This window comes from Malaclemys terrapin, chromosome 25 (assembly GCF_027887155.1).
Source record: "Malaclemys terrapin pileata isolate rMalTer1 chromosome 25, rMalTer1.hap1, whole genome shotgun sequence".
In the NCBI taxonomy this organism is placed as follows: domain Eukaryota; kingdom Metazoa; phylum Chordata; order Testudines; family Emydidae; genus Malaclemys; species Malaclemys terrapin.
The window spans coordinates 9,493,731-9,511,031 of NC_071529.1; the positions used below are offsets into that span (position 1 = coordinate 9,493,731).

The 17,301-nt window shown below is 60.0% G+C and overlaps 1 protein-coding gene across 1 annotated transcript; it reads left to right on the forward strand.

The window, feature by feature from the left end:
* Positions 1-1,180: 1,180 nt before the first annotated feature.
* LOC128828971 (all-trans-retinol 13,14-reductase-like) lies at positions 1,181-17,091 on the forward strand. The gene is made up of 11 exons (XM_054014024.1): positions 1,181-1,457; positions 6,940-7,122; positions 8,200-8,429; positions 8,795-8,990; positions 10,935-11,132; positions 11,219-11,338; positions 11,706-11,844; positions 13,466-13,575; positions 14,533-14,699; positions 15,676-15,835; positions 16,112-17,091. Exons 1-11 carry the CDS (start codon positions 1,298-1,300, stop codon positions 16,255-16,257), a joined length of 1,809 nt encoding a protein of 602 aa, XP_053869999.1. The 5' UTR covers positions 1,181-1,297; the 3' UTR covers positions 16,258-17,091.
* The last annotated feature ends 210 nt before the right edge of the window (positions 17,092-17,301 follow it).

The following is a 17,301-nucleotide window of genomic DNA, read 5'->3' on the forward strand; positions in this document are numbered from 1 at the left end:
TGGCACCTGTGGACAGGTGCAAACCAGTCCCCGGGCTGAGGTGGGGACCCTGGTGAAACCCAACTCGGCCAAGGAGCAGCTGTGCTGAACGCGGTTTGTTCTGCTCCACGCTCGCCTTACAGCCAGTGTCTGCAGCGGTGCCGTGTGTGTGTGTGTGTCACTGTATCTGAAGGAGCAAAGGGGTGTGGGGGGGGCGTCACGGACTCACAGATCGTGCCCGCTCTTGGCCCTGTGCGGTCCGTGGGGGGTGCCCCTGTTAGTGAGACAGCCCTTCTCGGGGGTCCACTCTCTCTCGGGGTCAGGCCCCTCCACCTCCTGGAGCCACACCTCTCGGAGCCCTAGCACACCTGTTTCTCGCCGTGGGCCCCCTCAGGGAGTCCACTCGCTCTGGACCCCCCGGGCCTTCATTCCCCGAAGGGGTTGATGCCACCCTGTTCTCTAGACCGGAGGGACTCTCAGCCAGCATAAAACAGGAGGGTTTATTGAGAGTTGAACACAGCACAAGAAACTCTCAGGGCCTCAGGCCTGGCCTCCCTCAGCCCAGCACATCCCAGTCTCTCTGCATCCAGGTGGGCTCTGCCTACTCCCCCTCTTCAGCCCAGAGCCCCCCTGCTCCCAGCTGGGCATCTGAGCTCCAGGCCCCACCTCGGTCCATTGTCTTCTCTCCAGGTAAACAGGGTCGTAAACCGGGGCCTCCTCTTCTCGCTTCTGTCCTCTGGCTGGAACCAGCTGGTTAGGTCACTGGGTCCTCACTCTGCAGCCCATTGTCCGCCCACCGGCCAGAACCGGCTGCGTCTCCTCAGCTGGGGCTCCGGGTCACCAGGTTGCCAGGTCACCGGTCGCTGGGGTATCCATCCTCCCGGCCATCGTCTGGGTCCCCAAATTCTCTCTCCGGTCCTCTGTAACAACAAACTCCCTCTCCCCTCACCTCGTTAAACCAGTAACACCAGGGAAACTGAGTCCCACCCCTTCCGCATGCAAACCATTGAAACTCCACAGAACACAAGAAACCCCCCACTTCGTCACAGGGGGATCAGCCTGTCTTCAGGGTAAGTTGGTCTGGAGCACTGCATCAGTTTATCCGAGAGCAGCGGAGGCACTGGCTGGGCAGGCCGGATCCGCAGGGCCTCCCCAGGCAGAGCTGAGCAAAGGGTTAACAGCCCTTGGCTTATCCACTGGGACTGAGGCCAAGCCGGCTCCCCGCCCACCTGTTGCTCCCAGCCTCCCCTCCCAGCGCACACAGACTCCAGTCCGCCTCCTTTGCTGGGATTTGTGCTGAGCTCTGCAGCCCGCAGCAATGTGGCCTGCGCTTGTCCTCGGCCTCTGCCTGCTGGCCTTGGGGCTGCTGGGCGCCCGGCTCTTCGGCCGGCCGGGGAACCCCTTTGCCGGGGGCCCCCTGCAGCCCCCCAGGCCGCTGGTCACGGATCAGAAGGTCAGGGACAAGGTCCTGAAGCAGGGTAAGTGTAGAGTGTGAGCCAGGGAGAGTGCCAAGGGCGGGGAGGGCGTGAGCTCTAAGTGGCACCTGGGCGGCTCTGACACCGTCCCACGGGCGCCTGTCCCCCGTCGCCTTCTGGCTGGCAGTAGGCGCACGTATCTTCGGACTTCCCCGGGGGGTTGCTCACTCCCTGCCCCTCCCGGTTGTCACCCTCTCCTGTTTCCCGACGGCACCTGCCAGCCCCGTGCCTGGGGTAGCAGCGATCACATCTGTCCGCTGAGGTTCCCCGTGGGCAGTTCTGACCGATCATTCCGCTGCATTTGTCCTTTCTGGTGGCTATTGCGGGATTAGTTTAGGGATTCCCTGAACTTACGCTCTGGGTGAGCGCTGTCACGGCAGTTTCTAGCCGTCTGGTTGCTTTAGTGTCCCGCTCCACCTGAGAAGCTAGTGAATGTAGGGGTATCCAATTATGCTCTTTAACGGGGGGAGATTGCTAGTTTCTCCTTCTTCCACAACAGGCGTTTCTTTGTAGTAGCCTCAGTTGCTCAGATGCCCTTAATTTTTGCCGGTGCTTCACTTCCAAGTGACGAGCTTTTTCCAACCGAAGTCAGCTCCGTTTAAATCCCATAAGTGCTGTTTTAGGTCAGCTCTGATATTCTGGTCCAAATCGACTGCCTTTGAACCACTCCAGATGGGTGTTTTAATGCAGACTCTGCTTTCTCGGATGCAAAGGCCATTTTTTTGGGATCAAGATCCATTGCACTCTCCGGGAAATCCAGCGGTGTCCCTCGCTGAGTTCTTGAACCGCCTTTGTTAATGTTTGATCGAGATTGGTGGCACTTTTGTAGGTAATGTGTCCCTAAGGTCTGCCTTAGGCCACGTCTACACTACACCGGTTGGTTGGTAGCTGTGTTGGTCAGGGGTGTGATAAAACCGCAGGCTGTGACAGCAAAATCCCAGTGTAGACGCAGCGGAAGAGTGCTTCTGTGCAGGGGCGGCTCCAGACACCAGCGCAGCAAGCGCGTGCCTGGGGCGGCAAGCTGTGGGGGGCGGCCTGCCGGTCGCTGTGAGGGCGGCAGTCAGGCGGCCTTCGGCGGCGTGCCTGCGGGAGGTCTGCTGGTCCCGCGGTTTCGGCGGCAATGTGGGCGGCGGGTACGCCGAAGCCGCGGCACCAGCAGATCACCCGCAGAAACGCCGCTGAATCCGCGTGACCGTGGACCGCCCGCAGGCATGCCGCCGAAGGCCGCCTGACTGCTGTGCTTGGGGTGGCAAAAAGCATAGAGCCGCCCCTGCTTCTGTGGGCATAGCTAATGTGTCGTTCGGGGAAGTGGTGTGGCTGTGCTGGCAGAAAAAACTCCTTCTGGTGGCAGATGCTGGGTCTAAAGTTATACCAACAAAGCATTCGCAGTGTAGACACGGCCTTTTGGGCAATGGGAAATCGCTCTGACTCTCCGTAAAACTTAGGAGGTTTAGTTCTGGGCTGAGTGCACGGAGCCCACCTTCTAGAATTGCTGGCCCGGGATAACCCCTCTTTATCCATGATCAGTTTGGTTGCCAGACGTCTGGAACTGAACTGGCCTGTTGCACGGAATCACCGGTCTGGTGAGTTGTTCTGAAATTGTTCCTAAACACGGATGGCGGGTTCTGCTGGATCCGAGACTGTCCCCCCTTATTCCCCTCGTGTTCAACGGTTCCGTTTTCATCTGCTCCAAGTCACTCTCTTGTCTTGTGTCGCTGCCGCACTGCCTGCTCCATCTGCCGACTAGGGTGACCAGACAGCAAGTGTGAAAAATCAGGACGGGGTGGGGGATAATAGGAGACTATATAAGAAAAAGACCCCAAAACCGGGACTGTCCCTATAAAATCGGGACATCTGGTCGCCCTACTTCCGACAAGCTAAGAAAGCTTCTTTCCGTTCTTGCGTGGGTTGTTTTTTTCCTGGTTAGCCTTTTGTGGGTCAGGTTTGCCCCCTTCCCTTTCCTGACTTTGATCATCGAGATGGAACGTCAGGGACAGTACCTTCCTCCCCACTCACCGAACACGTTCCCTTTCTAACCTCCCTGCCCGGTGCCCCTCAGATTTGTTGGATCGGCCCATGCCACGCACAGCCACTCTGTCCCAGTCAGGAGATCCTGGGAGAATTTGCAAGCTCCGTTTTGCAGCCTGGGGCCCAGAACAAATCTCCGCATTTGTCACCCCTTTAATCACAAGACCCAGTTTTGCAAAGGAGAACCTTGTTCCCGCTGGGAAGCGAAACTTTTTGTCCTTAGGAGGTTCTTGCAGGCTGAGCCCCACCCACCGCTTTTTTCTGGCAGCAGTCCCCCCTCTGCCTGCTTCAGACCCCCGCAAGAGCTCACTCACCGTGCCCCCACCCTGTCTTTTCTTAAAGGGGCCGCGCCCATTTCTCTTTGTATAAAATGTGTGTTGCCAATAACAGGAAACAAATATTCAAAGTTGTGAGTAAATCTAGACAATAGGAACCTGCTTCTGAAACACCTCGCGTCTGCGCGGGTCTGACCCGATTGCACGGGAGCGGATCGCTTCTCGCACCGCACCCCTGCTCTCTGGGGTGCTGCAGTCATTGCCCAGAGCTGGCGTCTGGGGGGGGGGGCGCAGTCTCAGCACAGGACGGAGGGACTGTCCCCCCGTATGTGGGGCAACACCATCTCCACCCACTCGCCCTTGTCGTGTGCGGGACCGGCACGGCCTGGGTGGGCACCAAAGAAAGGACCCAGAACCAAAAGGTGGGCCCTGCTCCAAAGAGCTAACAAAGTAGGGGACTAGGAATCAGGACTCCTGGGTTCCATTCCCTGCTGCACCGCTCTGTGACCTCGGGCAAATCACTCCCCCTCGCTGTGACTCAGTTTCCCCCAGAGCGTGTGTTTGTTCGAATGGATTCACTGTTCCCACAGGTAAAATTCGGCGAGTCCCCCCGGGCTGAAAGGTGCTAGTTGTGTGAGTCAGTATTACTCAGATAACCGACCCTAAAGACCTGCTCCCCAGAGCCAGACGCTTCGTTTGAAACCTGCCCAGCCATGGAAGCAGGAGCTGGCCCAGGACACCAGATTGGCACAGGGACGTCCTCCAATGTCCCTTAAGCCTGGCGCAAGGCAGCCAAGGTGAGAGACAGGGCATGCCCTGGCCTCAGCCGGGCCGCATCGCTTCTCCAAGGCACTGACTAATTTGAGGGCCGACAGACTCTCCCCTCGTGCCTCGTGGTGTCTGGGTGAACAGCCCATCTGGACAGTCCTGCGGGCACCCCGTGCTCGCTCCCCTCCTCCCTACCCTGATCCCCGTTTCATTTTGAACCTTTGTTTCCATCTGCTCCTTCCTCCGCTCCCTCCCCGCCCCCTGGCGCAGTGGCTTTGACTCAACCCGGCCACCTATTTTCTCGTTATCCAGCAGCACGATAATCCCCCTCGTCCGCCACGGCAGATGGACCGAGCCCTTCTCGGCCTGTGTTTTTCGGTTTAATCTGCGTCTATTCCGGTCCGCCGGGGCTGGGCTTTTCCCATCTCCCTCCGCTCCCGTGCTGGAGTTGGGTGTTCCCTCCAGCTCACGCGTCAGGCTGGCTCTGGGCCTCGGCCTGGGTTAGAATCGGACCCAGACACAGAGAGCGAGAGGCCACGCTCTGGCAATGCAAGGGGGCCTGGGTGGCAATGCAAATCAAATCCTCTCTCTCTGGGTCGGTCTGGGGCTTGGGTCCGGTGCGGGGGGTTCCCTGGTTAGCAGGGGGGTCCCCATCAGCTCTTGCCTGGGGGTGAAGACCAGCCCTCCCGCCGTGGGGGCAGCAGGAGTTCACCCGGGAACAGCCCAGTCAACTAGTCCAACCCCAGCGCCGTCTCTCTCCGATGCTGCTCTCTGGCTCTCAGCCTGCTGGGTCTCTACAGCAGCCAGCCCTCACCCCGGAGATCGGCCCTGGGACATTGGGGTGGGGTTTCCTGCCATCTCTCTGCTCAGCATACCCACCAAATTGCCCCACATTTCATGGTGCCCTAGGCAGCTGCGTGCTGCATATGCGACAGCACCAGCCCTCACGACCAGCCCTATCCCGGGCAGCATCTGCACGTGTGTCTCCATCCGCTCAGCCCTGCGGCTGGACGTGTCGGCCCGTGGCCCCTCGGGCCAGGTCCTGGGAGTGGGGGCGGAGTGACCGGGTCTCGGCAGCTGGGCTGCGTGTCGCCCGGCTGCTCCTGTGTCTGGAGGGGCGGGGTCATGGGTCTTACCTGGGAGTCTTGATCCGTCCCGGGCCAGGCCGCAAGGGTCAGAGGTCGTCGGTAGCAGGTGGCCGCCCAGCCCTGGGTTGCTTTGGGCTTTTGTGACCCAGTCGTCAGGCCTTGAAGTCCAGCTGTGGGTGTGGGGCTTGTAGCGGGACTGTAGGATGAGCCGGAGGCTGCTGGCAGACTCCCCGAGCCTCTCCCTGGATTGCTGGGGCCGAGAGTAGCACTGCCTCATGCCCTGGGCGGCGCTCGGGTACCCACACACCTCCAGTCGCTGCAAAACGTTTTCCACTCCGCCCTTTGGTTCTGCTGGCCACGCACCTACTTCGTTCGGGGCAGCTCCCCCCAGCTGGCCCAGCAAGACCCCAGCTCTCTGGGAAGCTGTCTACTCAGCGCGTGGAGCCCAGCCCCTCTCGGAAAGCTGCCAGGGTTGTCTGGTCAGCCCTGGTAAACTGAGGCAGCCAAGGAGCCTCTATGTGGTATTTTATAATCACTGGGGTCGTGGAGCTGCCCTTTGTTGGGGTAGCTGCTCTGACGTGGTCCCCACATCTCGTTTGTGACACCCGTCGGAGGGCCCCGGCATCAGCAGACTGGCTCCGCCGTCCCTGCCGAAGCCCCGACCCCCTTTCGGGGAGATCAAGTGTTAATCCCGGGGTCAGCGCCCCCCTTCCCACTAGGGCAATCCTTTCACCGTAGCCCCAGCCAGTCCCAAGGGAGGAACCCCAGTGAGAGAGACTTAGCGAAAGTTATGTGGGTACCTGCCCCCCTCCAGTGCAAGGTTGAGTTGCTCGGTCCTAGATGAACATACCTGCCCCCCCACCCTCAGCCATTCACACCAGGGCAGGTGGTCCTGTGGCCCTACGGCTCAGATTCCCTGGTAGGAATGACACCCCCCCCCCGGCACTGGGGAGAGGGAATCTGGCCCTCGGGGCTGTGTCGCTGGGCTGTAGCCAGCTGTCTCCGCCAGGGAGACCCTGCCAGGCGTTCTGGTGAGCAGAGGGACCCGCCGGTTCTGCCTGTGTCCTGCAGCCTCGGTGAAGAAACCCCCTTTGGATTCATCACAGCCCCCCGCAGGAGGCACCAGAGCCGCTGGGGGGTCCCATCGTCCTGGGTGCCTGGGGTGAGAAGCCGCAGCGGGGCCAGGAGAATGAGACAGAGGGTTTCGGGCTGGGTGGCAGCGACCCCATGTCACCCCAGAGTAGGGCCGTGGCACGGGTCTCCCCTCCCACGCCCCCGGGATCCTGTGGGCTCTGGCGTTGTTCACCCTTTGCCATCCCTTGCCAGGTTTCGCCCTGGAGAAGGTGCCGCCCGACCTGGACGCCATCGTGATCGGCAGCGGGATCGGAGGCCTGGCCGCGGCGGCTGCCTTGGCAAAGGCCGGCAAGCGGGTCCTGGTGCTGGAGCAGCACGACCAGGCGGGGGGATGCTGCCACACCTTCCAGGAGAAAGGCTTTGAGTTTGACGTGGGTAAGCGGTGGGAGGAGCCTGCTTGATGACGTCAAAGGAGACGCTGGATTCCTTGGGGCAAGGCCCGGCCTGTGGGACCCCCCTACAGCTTCTTGCCTGGGTGGAGGGCAGTCCCTCCCCCGCCCAGCACACCTGCTGGGGAAATGGGGTCAGAGTGCGGGGGCTTCACCCCGCTCCCCAGCAGGAGTGCTGGGCAGGCGGAGCGGGTCGGAGACGTGGGGGCGCCTATTTTTCCGGGGACCCCCCAATTGGCCGGGGTGAGCAGACGGGGGAGCAGAAGGGATTGATGACCCATACTGGCTGGCACAGTGGGCACCCCCTGCCTCACCTCTGTCATGGGTTTTGTGGGCATCGCAGCAAAGGAGAGTTGGAAGGCGGGATTTGAAAGCTGGACCCTGCATGACCTGGGGGCGGGGGACAAGTCCCGTCCCTGCTCTGTGCCTCAGTTTCCCCATTAGTAAAATGGGAGGTCATGATAAGGACCTGCCCCACAAGTGGGCAGTAATATCGGTACCAGGTCGGAAGGTGGTCTGATTTCTCTAGGGGATGGTTGTGCGAAGATCCCCCCCACCCCGGGTGCTGGCACACCCTCTCTGCAGTGTGTCGTGGGGGACACGGGGCCTAACAACAAGGTTAGCTGAGGTCAAAACCAAACCAAAACCCCCCAGCTCCACCTCTCTGAAGGTGACTCCAAGAGCAGGATGACGGCTAATTGGTTTACTTAATTCCCTAGCAGCTGTCGCTTTTGTCCTGCCGCTCTAACCCCTGTGGGCCGCCAGATTCATGTCAGATCTCATAAGCTAAGCAGCGTGGGGTCTGACCGGTAATTGGATGGGAGGCTGCCGAGGTGGCTACCGGCATCGGGGTAGGTGGGCTCGGCTGCCAGCCACAGGGGTGGCGTGTGTGCAGTACGTGGCACCCGGGCATGCTTCCTCTGGCTAGCCCCAGCGGGTTATGGCTCTGGCCCGGATCTCCAGCTTTTCTCCAAGCCCCACCCCCAAAGATCTCGCCTTCCAAACCCCGCCCCCCTCCATATCACCGGGGCCAACCCTTTCTCTTGCCCTCCTGGCCCGGCAGGCATCCACTACGTGGGTCAGATGCACCCGATGGGCATGCTGCGGGTGGCTTTCGACCAGCTCACGGATGGGCAGCTGGAGTGGGTGCGGCTGGAGGACCCCTATGACTGCGTGACGGTAGGGGACCGGGACTACCACTTGCGCTCGGGGAAACGGACCTTTGCGGAGGAGCTGGAGAAGCAGTTCCCGGCGGAGAAGGAGGCCATCCGGGAGTTCATGAGGCTGTCCAAGGTGAGAGCCGAGGTCGCGGAACGGCCCCCTGGCTGCAGCAGCCCCAGCTGAGATCGGGGCCCCATGGTGCTTGGTGCTGTACGTGCGCCCAGCGACAGAACCTGGCTTTGCCTGGGTGGGGAAAACAGAGACACAGAGGGGGAGGTGACTTACCCAGGGTCACTCAGAGCAGGGAACAGAGCCCTGAGGCCCAGTCTGATGCTCTGACCACTGGGCCATTCTGCCTCGTGATGCACAGGTGCCATTGTGCTCAAGAGTCTCCCGCTCAGGCTCTGGGATGGCTGGGGCTCTCTCCCTCCCTTCCTGGGGGAGCCAGAAGGCTCTGCCAGGCCCGTTACTGTGGGTTGTTCTCGCCTTTCCCACAGGTGGCGGCGACACGGGTGCCCCTCATCGCCGTGCTCAAGATGATCCCCCTCTGGCTGGCCACGCTGCTGATCCGCACGGGCCTCGTTCACTGGGTCTCCCCCGTCTTCAAGATGGCGGACACCAGCCACAGCCAGGTCGTGGAGCGGCTGACGGCCAACAAGGACCTGCAGGTGGTCCTCAGCTACTTCTTCTACGGTGAGGTGGGCCCCAGCCGCCTGCCCCCAGGGGTCTCCCCCAACAAGGCAGGGTGCCCCAGGTCAGCGGGCTTGGAACCACGGTGCCCACTGACTGCTGAGCCACGCCAGGGGTCGCTGGATGGCAGAGGAGCTCTCCAGGCCCTGGGGTTGTTTTACACTCCTGGGGACGTCTTGACTGTACTGATGCCGCTCCATGGAAGTCAGTGGGGTTGTGTAATACACTGACTGAGCGGGGTAGGGGGACGGGGGAGCCGTTGTCCTGGAGTATGTAGCCAATGATTTTAGTTTATTATTCATTTATTATAAGCATTATTTTTGATTTTACTTTACAGTTTGTTTCATTTATTATTCATTTGTTGTGTGATGTTATGATTAATGAACGTGTCGTTATATATAATACCCTCAATGGTGTAATATAACAGCCTCCTACTGCCTTACAGCTGGTGGAGTTACTCCCTTAGCTCAGTGGATAGGCGCGTGCGTTGAGGGTACCAGTGTCACCCGGGGATGTCAGAACCCCCAACAGGGACAACTTAACTATTTCACTCCAGGAACAAACCAACAGGAACTCAGCGATTCTGTCTGATCAAGGATTAAATGTGCTCTTGTCTAACACCGCACTTTATTAGGTTTAAGCGCACACAGACATAAACAATAGGTTTAGAACAGGAGTTGGCAACCTTTCGGAAGTGGTGTGCCGAGTCTTCATTTGATTTATTCACTCTGAGTTAAGGTTTCACAGGCCAGTCATACATTTTAACGTTTTTAGAAGGTCTCTTTCTAGAAGTCTATAATATATAACTAAACTATTGTTGTATGTAAAGTAAATAAGGTTTTTTAAAATGTTTAAGAAGCTTCATTTAAAATTCAATTAAAATGCAGAGCCCCCCCGGACCGGTGGCCAGGACCCGGGCAGTGTGAGTGCCACTGAAAATCCGCTTGCGGGCCGCCTTCGGCACGTGTGCCATAGGTTGCCTACTCCTGGTTTAGAACATCCCAGCTATTTACTAATATTCGGAGCCAGTATTGAGTCATCCACGACAGATCAGCGCTGGTCAAACGCCTCCCTGCTGGGGAGTAAAGTTGTCAGGAAAATGTCTCTCCCAGGATAGCTTCCTGGGACGGCTCCAGGGCCGGCTTTAGGAAGTGCGGGGCCCGATTCAAATAGTTTTGATGGGATTCGGCAGGGTTGACTTAAAAAAACAAAAACAAAAAAAACATAAAAAAACCACATGGGGCTTGTACTCACTGGGCCGCACTCCTAGTCTTTGGCAGTGGGTCCTTCACTCGCTCCGGGTCTTCAGTGGCACTGAAGGACATGCCGCCAAAGACACAGAGCGCTGTCGGGTGAGTAAAAATTAAAAAGGCGCCTCTAGCCAGGGAAGGGATTCTCTGCCACTTACCCCCCACTCTGGGCGGCCCTGCCACTCGGCGCGGGGCCCTCTTAGGCGCGGAGCCCGATTCGGGGGAATTGGTGGAATTGGCCTAAAGCCGGCCCTGGACGGCTCCCAAAGTACACTCGGATCATCTAAACTTTTGATAACTAACTTCTACAGAACACATAGAGAATGACCCGCTACTAAATCGGCACTTTTCTAACTTTCAATAAACTTGTACTATCAGCGCCGTCTAGATTCACGGCCGTCCATCCACATATCTCCACATTCTCAGTTACTTACTTTTCCTCCCCTCCTCCCATTCTGATTAGCAAAACTGCCAACAGTTATGACTTCGCTTTTAAATGCCTGTCTCCAAATGAACTCTTCACTAATAGGGTTGCAATTAGTTGGAGCACATATCTACCCCCTTCAAAGCCAGGGCAACCCCAGGTTCAGGCCTTGCGATGTCTGGGTCATTCCAGGGCAAGGACGTGGCCTCTGGGGTTGGAGTGAAATCCGCAGAGGGAGTGGTTACTTTTTGTGACACTTTCCCTCCCCGCCAGGCGTTCCCCCCCGGGACTCCAGCTTCCTCATCAACGCCCTCATGGTGCACCACTACAAGCGCGGCGCCTGGTATCCACGTGGGGGCGCCAGCGAGATCGCCTTCCACGCCATCCCGGTGATCCAGCGGGCTGGAGGTGCTGTGCTGGTGAGAGCCCGCGTGGGGAGAATCCTGCTGTCCGAGGGCGGCGCGGCTGTGGGTGAGTCCCCAGGGGCACCTGGGTTACCCCCTCCCCAGACGGCGGAAGTGCGTCTCCTAGGGTCTGGTGTCCTTGTCTCCTGGCAGGAGTGACGGTGCAGAAGCGGGGCCAGGAGGAGAAGGTTTATGCCCCCGTAGTGATCTCGGACGCTGGGATATTCAACACCTTTGGGACGCTGCTGCCCCCCGAGATCAGGAGCAAAGCAGGTAAAGGGGAGCAGCCCCCTGGGATCTCAGCAGAGGTGGGGTCTGCCCCACCCCTCTCCAGGCGCCCAGGCAAGGGCCCAGTCTTGCAGACGACTGGCCCCTGCAAATGAGCGGTCCGTGGGGTGGCAGAGAGAACGGATGGGCGCGGCTGCTGTCCTGCACTCCTGGCGCATCTGGGATGTCCTAGGGCGGCCCCGTGGAACTGAAGCCTGGGCCTCCAGACCCCAAAGCGAAAGAGCGGGAGCAAGACCACAGGGGCAGGAGCTGGCTCTGAACCCTCTGTGCCCCAGACACTAGCAGGTGCGGGAGAACCAGACTGTGTTAGCCTGGGGTACAATGGCTAACGACCCCTCGCTCTCTCTTACAGGGATCCAGTCTGTGCTCGGCATGGTACAGCACGGCATGGGCTCCTTCCTGGTCTTCGTGGGCCTCCAGGGGACCGCCGAGGAGCTGGGCATCAAATCCACCAACTACTGGATCTACCTGCACAACGATCTGGACGAGATGTAAGTGACAGGCCAAAGATCCCTCGGACTAGGTGTGCTTCTCCGTCTGTCCCATCTCTGACACCCGGGTCCTGGCCCCGGGCCTCGGTCAGTACAGATCCTGTGGTGCTCTTCACCGTAGAGCATCTTAAGGCCAAAAGGGATCAGGTCGTGGTAGACCCTGCGACCCGGCCCCAGTCTAGCCTTTAATTTGCGTTATGGTAGCGCTGAGGGACCCCAGCCGAGAGCTCGGCCCTAGTGCTGGGCACAGAATAACAGAGGCGCTTACATTGGAAACAACCCTCGGCTGGTTCCATTCTGCCCACCCTCAAGCCGCCCGCCTAGACTCCCAGGTGGGATTTTTCCTCCTCTCCTGCCCGGTGCGGCTGAGCTGGCAAACAGCTGCTATGTCCTGCCCCAGAGGTGGCTGCATTTCAAGGGCGAGTGATGGGATCCCTGCACATCCCTTACCTGCCGCACCCTTGGGGAGGTGAAGGGGAAACCGAAGTAGTCATGGAAAACATGATGCAAATGAAAAATGCCCACATTCATCCGAAGACACTGACCGGAGCACTGTTAATGACTGAATTCGACAGACAGGGTCTGTACTTTAAAGTGTGGCAGATGGACGGAGCCATAGAACGTTACTAGGCCTTGTCCTCTCTATGTTCCAGTGGTTATTGTTGATGTTAGAATAGCAGCTGAAGGGCCCATTGTGCTAGGCGCTGTACAAACAAGTAAGAGGAGACTGTCCTGGCTCCGATGAGTTTATGATATAAATAGTTGAGAGACAAAGAGAGAGAGGGGAAACTGAGGCATGGGGCGGGGAAGCAACTAGCCCAAGGTCACCCAGGAGGTCAGTGGCAGAGCCTACCCACTAAACCATGCTGGCTTTTCAAGCGCTTTGCTTCCCTTCTGGCTCGAAGGGTCTGTCCACAGGGTCGTGGTGGGGGGTGATTGCGGTAGAGACGTCCGCTAGGGGACAGCCGCGCTGGAAACGTGACAGCAGCCAAGCTGTGGCGCTGTAGTGTCGACACGCCCTGCAGCGATGGAAGGGTTCTTCTGTTGCAGGAGAGACGGTGGCTCCAAGGGGCGGGAGGGGTGACCTAGGCATGGGGGTCGGGGTGGATTAATTACACCGCCCAGGGCAAGGCGCAGGGGCTAACTCCGTCGTGCAGACCAGCCCTCTGCCTGGGCGGACTTGTCGGCCGTACTAGATGGAGGTGGTGGCGGGACAGGGCGAGAGCTAGATGTGTCCCGGCTCAGCCAGCGCCTGTGACCTCAGCCCCTCACCCTACCATGTGCTGTGACCCAGAGCTGCTCGCATGCCAGGGGTCGAGGTCAGACCTGGAGGACAGGGCCCAGGGGAGCGGTTGGCGGCTGAGTTCACTTGTAAGCGGGAGGTGATGGGAATTGCCCCCTGGCAGAACACAGAACGCAGCTGAGATCAGGGCCCCGTGGAGCTTGGTGCTGTACGTTCGCCCATTGGGCAGCACTGTTACTCCATGCACAGGAGGGGGTGGGGGTAGGTGGTGAGGGCAGCTCATGGGTGCAGAGGGCTGGGGTGCAGCCCCCCACTTCCCCTCCTCCCCAGGAGGTCTGCATCCTGCTGTGCCATTTGTGCCCTTTCTGGTCCTTTCAGGATGACCCGCTACGCTGCCCTCAGCAGGGAGGAGGTCAGTGAGAACGTGCCCATGATGTTCATCACCTTCCCATCAGCCAAGGACCCCACGTACCAGCAGAGGCACCCAGGTACCCACCCGGAGACCGGGAACCATTGCGGGGTGGGGCGGGGGGATATCTGCCCTTGGAAGTGGGGCAGGGGGCAGCGTGCCGGGTGAGGGGAAGAGAGGGGGGCCGTGCCGGGATGGCACAACCTTGAGATGCCTCGAACATAGGGGGGTAGGACACAGCAGGGCAGAAATGAGGACTTAGGAGGTTCCTGTTCATGGAAGGTCAAGGAGATGCTGCCTGGCCGAGGACCAGCAAAACCGAGCCATCTGTGTACCTGCTGGCCACCTTGCCCAGTAGCCAACGGGTCACACTTCTCACACGGACCTGTTGCCCCATCCTTAAAGCCCTGCTACCCTCCGTATGGTGCCCCTGGATCTAAGGATCATGCCGGCCCCTGGCCAATGGTGAAATGTCCTGGGGACAAACCCAAACCATTCGAGGGCTGGAGAAAACGCAAGACGGGGTGTTGTGCTCGGGCTCTGGTGATCTCCCGACCTCCTAGGCAGGAGAGCCCAAGCGCCAGCCCCAGCATTCCCCCTCTGGTTTTCAGGACGCTAGAGGAGCCTGGCTCGTGCACGTCTGGCTCCGCGGGCCGGGAGGCCGGGAGGCGCTGCTCCCTGCTCAGCAGGTGACGCGGTGGAACCCAGTCGCTCAGGGCTAAGCTAAAAAGCACGTTCCTGGTTCACGCCGGCTGAAGACCCGGTCCCATCTCTTCAGGCCGATGCTCTGTCCTAGCGCAGTGGCTCCCAGCGATACGTCGCCCTGGCCACACTTGCTCAGCTAGGACGGCCAGCCTCCCCCCCCCACCCCTGAGCACATTTCAGGGGGCTCCAGATGTCCTTCTCCCATTTGGGGGGCTGGCCCAACATCAGAGTGGGGGAGCGTTGGTGGGGGCAGAGGCCTGTTCAGGAGGATCTCCAGAGGTTTGAGACCAGAGCTCTTTCCCCTGTCCTCTCCCTGGTGGCGGTGTTCCAGGCCGGTCCTGCATGACCATCCTGACCATGGCTCGCTACGAGTGGTTCGAAGAGTGGTCAGGGGCTGGTGTGAAGAACAGAGGGGAAGACTACCACACCTACAAGATGGAGATCGCCCAGCGGCTGCTGGACATGGCCTTGGAGAGGTTCCCTCAGCTCCGTGGCAAGGTGACGCCCCAGTAGACTCCTCCAGCTGGCCTGTGCTGGCTTCTACTGGAGTGCCAGTAGCTCTGTGACCAGTGGCCCCTGGAAGCATTAGCCCCACAGCTCCATTGCTCTATGCCCAAGGATTAGCTGCCAGAAGGTCCCAGGCGGACCCAAAGCTCAAGTTGAAATAGGCAGGGCCCTGCACGTAGGTCCAGGTTCTCAGATCAGCCTCTTGGTCTCTGGGCCTGGGACTGCCGCGGAGGGTTCGTACTCAGCTCGATGGGATGGGGGAAAAGCCACAAGGGATTGTGGGAGCGACGGTCCTGCGAAGGCTAGTTTGCCGCCTCGTGATAACCGCGATTAGCCGGCGCAGAGGGGACGTTGCTAGAGCCCGTTCAAGGCGTGTCCCAAGGACGGGTGGCGGCCAGAAGCCATGTCCACACTGGAACCCATGTTAGAGCCCTAACCTAGACAAGCGAGCTGTCGCTTGAATGTGGACTAGCCGGTCCAGGGCCCCTTTAGTGGCGAGCCCAGGCTTAACCCCGACCCGAAAGCCCGGTTTGGAAAAGCAACCTGAGATCCCTTTGCTAGCTCCAGGGGAGCCATTGGACCCAGGCAAAGCCCCCCGGCTTGTGAAGAGATCACTGCACACGTACACGCACACACACGTATGTACATAGCAGGGAGCCGAGGGCCCGCCTCACGTGGGAGCTACAGCTTGCTGTGTTGGCACTGGGATGTTCACGTGTTAACAGCTTTTTAGCCCCCTCTTCCCAGCGAAGCCAAGGCCTGAGAGCGGGCGGGCGGGCAGGCGGGTGGAGTGGGGGTCCAAGGGCAATGGGACAAGGACCCTGACCTGGAAGGACTTGGGCCCTAGAGTCCATGCTGCGGGGGTGGGTTGAGGGGCAGGGCGGGGGGCTGGAAGGGCTGGCGGCGGGGGGTTCTGTAGCCCCATGTTTCTCCCTGGCCTGCCTTTTCTCACCCTCCCTGTGGGCAGGTGGAGTTCTTGGAGGCGGCCTCCCCTCTCACCAACCAGCACTACCTGGGGGCGCCCCGCGGGGAGATGTACGGGGCCGAGCACCACGTGAGCCGCTTCGCGCCGGCCGTCGTGGCCACCATGCGGGCGGAGACGCCCGTCCGGAACCTCTACCTCACGGGTAAGGGCAGCCTCCCTCTCCGGCACCGGCACCCCCCCGCCCCGGCCAGTGGAGCTCACCCCGCTCGGCCTAGGCATTGGGGTGGCCCAGCGGGCCTTGGCGGGGGCCTGGCAGGTTGGCGGTCCAGACAGATCTGCTGGGGTCCCACCCCCTACTCTTGGGTTGAGCCCTGATGTCACAGGAGCGGGGGGTGGGGGGTGTCTGGGTGGCGGGAGGGCCCAGGGGCAGCGTGGCTGCTCCACTCTCCGACGCCCTCGCTTGTGTCCCCCATCCCAGGGCAGGACGTCTTCAGCTGCGGCCTGGCCGGGGCCTTGCACGGCGGCCTCATCTGCGCCTCCGCTGTCCTCAACCGCATCCTCTACGTGGACCTGCTGCTCCTGAAGAAGAGACTCAAGAGAGAGCGCGGCAAGAAAGCAGCCTAGGGGCCCGGCGGGTGGACCCCATCCCTGCTCACGTGACCCATGGACTAGCTGCCCCACCTCCGGCCTTTTGGTGCTCAGCCTCGCCGTGCCCCAGCGCTTTCCCTGGGGCCGGGAACGTGCCGGAGAAGGAAGATCAGAGCCTCGTCTACACACACGTTCTCACCCCTAAACCCGCTTCTCCATCCCCAGTCTGGGATTCCCCCCCGGCCGCTGGCTCTGTGGATCGGTCTACACGGCAGTTAGACCCCGGCGGCTGGCCCGTGCCAGCTGATTCAGTCTCACGGGGCTTGGGCTAAGGGGCTGCTTCATTGTGGGGTGGACATTTGGGCACGGACTGGGGCCTGGGTCCTAGGACCTTGTGCGGTGGGAGGGGCCCAGAGCTCGGGCGGCAGCCCAGGCCTGAACATCTGTGTCTCCCACTGCTGGGCCATTGCCCTGGAGTGAGGAGACAAAACCCAGCCTGGCTTTCGGCCTATGACAGCCCAGACCGGTGAGGGGCTGTGCCACCCCTGCCCTGCTGCCTTGGGTGCATTGCAATCACCACCCTGAGTGTCTGAGTAAAGCCACAGCCCTGGTCCAGCAGCTCTGAGGCCAGCCCTCGCCAGTCACACTCTGGCTACACCAGCCTGGGTTACCACGCGCCGGGTGGCCTCAGCACATTCCCGGTCCCCGATTCCCCCCCAAAACGTGCGTTCTGCACGTTCCAGCCCTCGCCTGCACAGTCCAGATAGATCTGGTCCGTTGCCCCTCTGAGTGGCTCAGTATACAACCGTTTGCCACCTTCAAACAGTTCACAACCCTGGATTCGTTTGGATTAAAGAATCAATAAGTGTATTGAACGACCAGAGCGAGATTTGAAGTGAGTACGAGTAGAAGGCATTAAAGCCAGAAATGGTTACAGGAGAAAGAAAGGTAAAACGCTTTCTAGACTGAAACTGGGCTGGGTTCAAGGGGAAATTCACACCCCAGGTTCCCTGTAACACTGCTGACCACGTTCTCAGGCCAGGATCTGCTCCCAAAGGATGTCTTCGGTGCAAGAGTGCA

What these genes read in the sequence shown, in the direction of transcription:
- LOC128828971 (XM_054014024.1), top strand. Translation starts at nt 1,298, where the DNA reads ATGTGGCCTGCGCTTGTCCTCGGCCTCTGCCTGCTGGCCTTGGGGCTG. An exon ending in GGACAAGGTCCTGAAGCAGG is followed by an intron (nt 1,458 to 6,939) that starts GTAAGTGTAGAG and finishes ATCCCTTGCCAG; the next exon opens with GTTTCGCCCTGGAGAAGGTG. An exon ending in AGTTCATGAGGCTGTCCAAG is followed by an intron (nt 8,430 to 8,794) that starts GTGAGAGCCGAG and finishes CCTTTCCCACAG; the next exon opens with GTGGCGGCGACACGGGTGCC.